The 8,581-nt window shown below is 33.7% G+C and overlaps 1 protein-coding gene across 1 annotated transcript; it reads left to right on the plus strand.

Moving 5' to 3' along the window:
• Window positions 1–244: 244 nt before the first annotated feature.
• LOC119828787 (phytanoyl-CoA dioxygenase, peroxisomal-like) lies at window positions 245–2,641 on the plus strand. Its single transcript, XM_038351042.1, has 4 exons — window positions 245–445; window positions 1,269–1,442; window positions 1,806–1,976; window positions 2,390–2,641. The coding sequence occupies exons 1-4, from the start codon at window positions 245–247 to the stop codon at window positions 2,639–2,641; spliced, it is 798 nt and encodes a 265-aa protein (XP_038206970.1).
• The last annotated feature ends 5,940 nt before the right edge of the window (window positions 2,642–8,581 follow it).

An 8,581-nucleotide genomic window follows, 5' to 3' on the forward strand; every position in this document is an offset into this window, starting at 1 on the left:
TGTATTATGTGGAAAAAAATTCATGATGTTTACATATCTTAGACAATAATAATGACTTATCAAATGTATGTTTGTTTATAGCTCATGGGTTATAACCACTATCGGTGCCTTGACCTTCATGACCTCATAATGTTGTTCAGCATACACTAATTTTGTATCTATACATGGTATATCGATTAAATTTAACATATATATATACATCAATTAATATGGAATATCGTTTTATATCGATCACGCCGTGAAGATGGGTAGGCTTACAAAAGAACAAATTAAATTTTATAAGGACAATGGTTTCATAGTGTTGAAGAAGCTTATTAAGGGGCAGGAGTTAGAGCGGTTGTCGGAGGAGTACGATAAATTGTTTAAGAGGAAAAACGATGGGAAGTTGGAAAGTGCCTGGGTGGGAAGCGAGGAGAATCACAGAGTTAGCGATAGCCCATACACAGTGAGTTGCTTTTTTATTTTGTCGTGTTACACTGAGATGCAAGGTGCAATGCACCCAATAGTTATTACAAGATTTAGGGTCAGTGTTGCCACATGCTGATAAAGTCTATTACGGCCGATTTAACATATTTTGATAAACAAATTAATAACATATTATTTGTTTATCTGACATATTATCTATAAATAATTTGCTTACCAATGTAGCAACTACTCTTTTGAAAAAATGTTTAAAATATGAAAATGGTCTGGGTACTGTTGTATCATACGCAGAAAATGTTAAAGCTAAATAAAAGAATTCAAATATAAATTGTAGACAGTTTTACAAAAATAAAAAAATGTGAAACCAATGTATAATTAACTTTTTTCTAAAATAGTAAAAATATTGTTTCAATAAATACTGATGGTAAGGGGTAACCTTAATTACATTATCTCATATCCGGTCGTTTTAATTTATCCAATTCACATAATTCCATAATTTTATAATAAACAATGGACCATGTTAAACTTTTATTATAATTTCAAAAACGTAGTAATCAACGTAGTTTTAACATTCAGTTTCATCTGACATTGAAACATAGCTATAATACTGCAGCTGCAGTAGCACGATCCTTATTCCCAATTATATACTTATCAGGGTTTCAAGATTTAGCTATTACTACTTTTCATGTAAATTAAAGAGAAAAATGATTTCTTTTTGTTTCTTGTTCACAACTTTACAAAAAATTTATACGACGAATATAAAAATAAAATTAGCGACTTTGCTTCACACAACTATAAAGAACCGTCTGATCATTTCTAAGAAGTTGAATATGGAAATATTTCAGGTGAAAGGTATCCACAACCTGCAAATGCATCACGCTGTGTTCGGCAAGTATTTGTACAACGATGATCTACTCGACGCTATGGAGGACATAATGGGGACCAAAAACATAGCCCTGCACCACACCAAGGCTCACTACAAGCCGCCGGAGAAGGGAGCCGCCTATCCAATGCATCAGGTGGATTTTTATTATTGATACTTGTAAACCAACAAAGCGGATGGCTGTGTGAAACATAAAATGTATTTTCTTGTGTATGATTGACTTTTAGAAACGAAAGACTTTTGAAGCAAAATTCTGCACATGCACTTAAAAGTAACTTAAGCTTCTGCATCTTTTAAAGAAGTAATAAGCTATGTTGAAGTAATAGCTTATTACTTCTTAAAACTTCTTAAACCCTTTTCCAGAATTAATAGGACGTACACAATTAATAATAATCTTTAAAATTCATTAAAACAATAATCTTGCACTTGGCTCCATCCATAATTATAACACGTTCACATATATTTATTTCAATTTATAATTCGTAAATGACTTCCCCAGGATTACCCCTACTTCCCATTTGCCAATGATTCTATGACAGCGGCTGTTCTATTCCTCGATGATGCTGACGTAGAAAACGGCACCCTCTTCGTTTGGCCCGGTTCCCACAAACTGGGGCCCATTGAAGATGTGGGGCCTAAGGAAGGCAGTAACTTCCACTACGTTGATCAGGTAACTTATATGTAACAAATAGCTTAGTGTCATGACTTTTGACTCTGGAAAGTAATGGTATAATAAGGCGAGTAAAGAAAGATTTCTTCACTTGTTTAGAAAATATACTTGCTGTAAAACATGGTTAAGACGTCTATAAGATGTTATAATATTTTAAAAAAATCAGTGAACACTCTTAACTGTTACTTCTCACGCGTATACTTGTATATCGATTTTTTATAATTTGTTAATGTCAATTTAATAATGTGATAAACTCGGATCGATATTGAGAAAGTAATGGCTAACGTGTTTACGATTAAATAAACATTGTTATAAGCACCTAGTGGAAGATAGATATTTTGTGTTTAAAAACTCTTGTATCTAAATGCTACATAAAAGCAAACACCAATAAACAAAAACAATGTATTTCACAGAAAAAGTTCCCCATTGAGAAAGCAATGCCCGTGGTGGTAGAAGCTGGTGACGTGGTGGTGTTCAGCTACCTGACCCTCCACGGTAGCACCCCCAATCTCTCCAAGCGCCCGCGCCGCATGCTCCTCGCTCAGATGTACGAAGCTCATGATAAACCAGTGGGTGGGGAGCCTGGTCAGCCCGGCAAGGGTTGGCTCCTCCGAGGCGTGAATCTGGATAGAGACGCTACTGTCACTGACAGGGCGAAGGAATAATGTAGTTTGTAGAAACAATTGAATACATGGCGTGAACATTAAAATAATTGTGTTTTATTGTAGTGTTAAACAAAGTATGTAAATATATCCAAACATGTATCTTGTATCCCTTTAGTACACGTGACTTCAATAATTATACATATTTAAGTTCCATATTTGTGTTAATAAATCTGTTACCGGGTGTAATTTTAACAACCCAAACCCGGACAAAAATAACTGAGAAAATTATTTTTGTTAATTCATGACTGAAAAGATAATTAAATGATCTTGAATCTAAAAGCCAATCAACATCCCTTTATTATTTAACTTAGAAATCTTAAAGTACATACCCTAATTATATTTGTACTATCATAAAAAGTAATTTTACAACATCATTGTGACGTAAATTTGCTGGCTCAAGCGGTCGTGTTTTAATCAAATTTCATGTACTTTCATTAAAATTTCGTAAACATAATTAATTCGAAAAGGGATTATCTACAGAATATGTGAAAACTTTCGTCAGCAAGCTTTGTTGATTAATTGTTAGGGACATTTGTAGGTAATGTTATTAATACAACCTTACATACAAACAAACGGGATACTTTAGGGCGTTTTTCGTATAGATGTAAATAAAGAAGAGACGTCGACGAGACGAGACGACGATTACCCCCGTACTATGTAATTTATTGACGAAATTTTATTAAACAAATACTGGATACATTTTAGATTTATACATATGAAAGGCAAAATGAGGATGGAAGGTAACGTTCCAGTCATCCAACAGGTTAAAAATAAGTGCCATATTGTGAAACATCTATTAGATTTTTTTTTTGTAATGGTGACATATTTTAAATACATGGGGTTAAGGTTTTATGATATACCTGACGTTCTCAGGCTATTAAGATTGCTGTTTTATTCCAAGGAAGCATTTAAACGGGATAAAATGTATTCTATCACCCAAGTTAGGTCATACCCTGTCTGTGCACCTAATTTCACTAAAATCCGTTCAGTAGTTTCAGCGTGATTGACTGAAAAACATCCAAACAAACAAACTTTCACATTTATGATATTAGTGTGATAGTGCGATTGTTATAAACGTCATAATATAATTGTAGCATAGAGTTAACGTTTAACGTTAATGATAGATAAAAACCAGGGCTTACCTTAAGCTACTAAGGAATCTGAATCGTATGCAACGAAATTCCTTAAAAACAAAGCTATGTTTTTAGCTGTACTAATGAGTTAAAAGATATATTAATTAACTAAAACAATGTTACTATTACTTAATATTTCTCAGCTTCATTTGTTTTGAGTAAAAGTATTTTTTACATAGATAAAATACATTTATAACTAAATGTATTTGTCTAGATATTGGTTTGTTTGTTTTGAAATTACCGTCGACAAAGTCACAACATTCGTTAAAACATTTAAATAAAATAAAATAAACTCATCTCAAAATTATTTACTCAACTCAGCTTGGCTTAGTATGTACAATGTACAAACTCATGAATAACACATTAGCTTTTATTATAGAAGTACCTAAATGGACTTCATCTAGGTTAAAAAGCACCGTATTAATACGTACGGACGCAAATTTCCCCATATGCATATGTCAATAAATAAATAACTTCGACACAATCATGAAATTTAAGGAATTGTAAATAAATAATAAATAATTATTTTCATTAATAAACAACGGTATAATAGTATATGCGTTCAGATCCCGCTAGTTACAATGACGTTTACATATCTTCAAGGCAGCTGTTTCTATTACCAGTAAAATTAGGAAAGTATAAGTTAAAAACAAGATAAAAATTCGTTTATCAGTTTATAAGGTACGCTGTGAGGGACATTCAAATAGGTACACATGTTAAACCTACAACACTTTTCTTCATTTCTGGTTCAAACTACAAAATATCTTGACTATATAGGCTTTTATATATAAGACTGTCAATGAAAGCCTCTATAATGTTTCTGAAATCCGCATCCAACAAGGCCAAATTGCATTCACGGCGAAAATTACAGGCGGATTTGAAAAACTTCATTGTTTATGCATTAAATTGGGATGCTTTTAAATGCGTCCATTATTCATTGATAAACAATGGATGGAGTTTCACAAAATGGCGAATGATTTGAGAAAGAAATTCTCGGTTCATTTGCGCGGGACTTTAATCCCGGATTATACACGAGTTCGGGATTTGAGTGAAAATAACGAGGTGGGGTACAAAGATTCGTGGATAGACCCGACGTGCGTTAATGTGGTGCCTGTTATAGTAGTGACGAATACTGGGTACCTTTCGGGCCTAAAGCATTGAGTGTTTTGCGGACCTGTGGGTCTCACTTTTTGTAAGTTTAATTGGAGAACAGAAATAGCAAAGAAGCAAACCTTACAGTTATCTTGGACGATATTAAAATTTCTTATTGCAAGTAATCACTTATCATAACCGGACTATCTTGGAATCTCTTTTCATATTATTAAGCAAATATTTAGTCAAATATAAACTTACAACATGCAAATTTCAAATATTCTTTGTCTAAAGAATGTAACGCTCAGTGTAGGGGCTGTTTCCACCAGATCTACGTATGTTTATTCACCGTATATTTATATTGGAACGATGATGCGGGCGTCAGTTTGATCTTATATTTGGTACATGTAATCTATCTTCATTTCTTTGTACTGGCGTCTTGGCGCTTTTCTTATTAATGTGGAATTTGTGTTCTTACGTGTGACGAGTGCTTTTTAACGTTTGACGTGGGGATCAGTGGAATTTAACGAATGTATCATAAAGGCTTCTGATGGTTATATTTTATGATATTCATTTATTTTTCATATAATGTCCTCCTCGCTTGCCCATTTCATAAAACTTAACTGCCGAATAAAAGCAAAGTACAGGAACATCGAAAGTACACCACTGATATGGTCGTGTACGCAAAAAGGGATTCCCAGGCTACGTCTGACTCCCACTGTATCAATGGACTACCGAATACACTCTACTGTGTTCCGTCGAGCTGCTTTTCGTGACGCTACTCAGTGTGATCTATCACACAACTGAAATATTACCATTTATTTGTAAATTATTATTTTTTTTTGTGAAATGAGACGTAAACTGTATGAGCAACTGAACTGTATTGATAAATACTCGTGCTCGCGAACGTAAGTGCAGCCTTTAACTGGTTAATTAAACTTTACTAGAGCCAATTAAAGTTAACCCTTGTACTGCTAACGATGCTGTGGAAATAGTTTACTAATTTTATGCTCTTACCATCCGATTATAAGCTGAATCGCATTGGGATCGCTGCTATTGCGTGTTTATTAATGCGAACGAGACATCGTGTACTAGAAATATTAATCGCAGTTGATCGACTCATTTATGCAGATCAAACGCATTACATTTTACAAGCTATGACGCTATAAAATTTGAGTTTGTATAAATAAAGTATCATATATTCTTTGAAAACGAACAATCATACAATAACTGTAATTTTCCTTAAATCAAACAATTTTAGGACGATCTTTCACTGTATACATGTATGTAATGTTTGCATATTTTATGATATAACTTATATGTAACATTATCTAGATACGAGTTTATTAAATATTAAAAAGGGGCTTTCGAAAATATCAGCGTCATGATCTCCGAATCATGACTTGCTGAGCCAAGACCTTTTCAGAGATTCATTGAATGTTCATTTTAAGACGAAATTTGTACTACATGTTTCGCATAGTTGTTTACGATCCTAATGAGTATGTGATTTGTATATTCAAAGGGCCTTATTTTAAATAAATAATTACATGCAATTGCGTACTAATGATTATAATAATAGCAGCTATATCTATCATAATCTAAACATAGCAGTAATGCGAGTTTCAACAGTTTTCTAATCATTAGCGTATAAATAAAATATAACTTCTAATAATAAAAAGGAACACAATATACTCTTATGGACATAATAAAAGGAACGGTATAAATAAGATACAGATCGGAAGATGAAATATATATTTATATGTGGGTATAAAAGTACAAAGTTGTGAATTTTACTAGCACATTTAATATTGTGTACAGAATTAAAGTTTTTCAGTGAAATTCTTTCAAGACGAAAAGATCATTTGTAATTTTCCACTGGAATAAAGCCTCTCGCTAAACATAAATCGATTACTGCAATCAGACAAACAGACTTTGCAGCGTGGTTGAAGCTGAACTTGCTGAACGATCAACAAAAAGTCATATACAACTGCGTCACTTCGTTATTCAATATACGGATCACCGGCGAAAAGCCCGATTTAGCTCAGATTGAAGGTCTGAAAGACCGGATAACACTAAACTGGTCACACGGCGCTGCCTACGACCCGCCAGACCAATTCGTTTAGCGTTTGTAAGCGGATTCATCGGAGACTGCCTTTGATCCTAGTTTTCATGTTATGTAAACGGTGAAGGAGAATGTACATCTTCTTATGACGATGTATGATTTTGTAGTTCACGGGTGATTTGTGATTTCCAAGGTGAGTAATTTATGTCATTTGGACGTGAGAGTAAAAATTATGATTATTCAAATTTTGTGCGATGAAAATATGACAAACATTGGCGTCGAGTGCGATTTTTTGAGACACGCGTCCACTTGTCAAAGAAACAAAGTTCAAGCAACATGAAACCACATAAAGATTATTAGCCAAATAAAAAAAATGAATTATTAGTGGAAACTGGCAAAGTGCACTTCACTTTGATACTACAGATTGATTTCATTTCATTAAGGATACAATTTTTCCACATAGTATTAAACCATTCCCACCTCACGAAACCATTAACATTAACACGTAATTAACTAACATTTGGCGTCTAAGTCCGCTAAACTCGGAGAGAGCAAATAAGCTGGCCGTAACGCGCCTAAAATCCATAGACAATATCTGTAGAGGGTGGCATCATAAAGCCATTCGTATAAACAGTGTGAGGGCCGCATAAATCCTGTTTATGGGGCCCATTTGTCAGTGGATAATACGCGTGAATGGCAGTCATGAGGACACTCTTATTTAATGTCTAAATAAGTGTTTTGGTGTAATAAAACGGAAGAAAATGCTCTGCTTGTGTATCTTGCTGCGATATTGTCGAATGCGAGGCTTGAATGAGTTTTACTAACTTGTTACGAGTGATTTAACTGTAATTTCATTAAACCTTGTCTGTGAATGGATATGATAATATGTAATCTAGATACTATGCCATGAATGGTCAACGTGTAATTCTTGTCTTTTTTCACAGTACTTTGTTTAATGTATCTATCAAGTATAAAAAAAAAACAATGAAATCGAATCACCCACTCGAAAGCTCTGAATCGTACAGAGGAATTAAGCGTTGAAGTCGGTTGAAAATATATACGGAACAAAACATTAGAAATGTTAATAATGCTTTTAACAAGCTAAAATTGATAATTTGACTGCACTACGTAAGATCGTAGGTTTGTGTTATAATTTACAATTCTAAAAGTTGCGTACAATGATTCGTATAAATGAGCTAGTTTTAATTGGCCTAGCATTTATTCTACTTTAACATGTATTCCATTATAAAAGGACATAGTGTCTTATTTATTCAGATATTCTAAATAATAGTATCTTTTCTATTAGGATATTCTGAATGTCTTTCACATGTGCTCAGATTTAAAGCGAATTTCGAATACTAAGTACTAACACAGTACTTAATAACTGTAACCCCCAGAGAACTTTATACCGTGTTTTGTAACGCAGGCACATGCGTCTGGGTTATGCCTCAGACTATAAATGTATATTTTTTATTATGAAAGCATTAGGCATGAACAGTGCGGAATTGGATATATGATAATATCGTTGGTATGATATTATAGTTAATGGATAGATATCCTTCTGTGTTTCGTTCGGTGATTGGGGGAGCTGGAGGCCCATATCCATTTCCCTACCCTTTCCAGTACTTTCCTTTATTCCTTACGTTATTCCTT

Source organism: Zerene cesonia, chromosome 8 (genome assembly GCF_012273895.1).
Source record: "Zerene cesonia ecotype Mississippi chromosome 8, Zerene_cesonia_1.1, whole genome shotgun sequence".
Lineage (NCBI taxonomy): Eukaryota > Metazoa > Arthropoda > Insecta > Lepidoptera > Pieridae > Zerene > Zerene cesonia.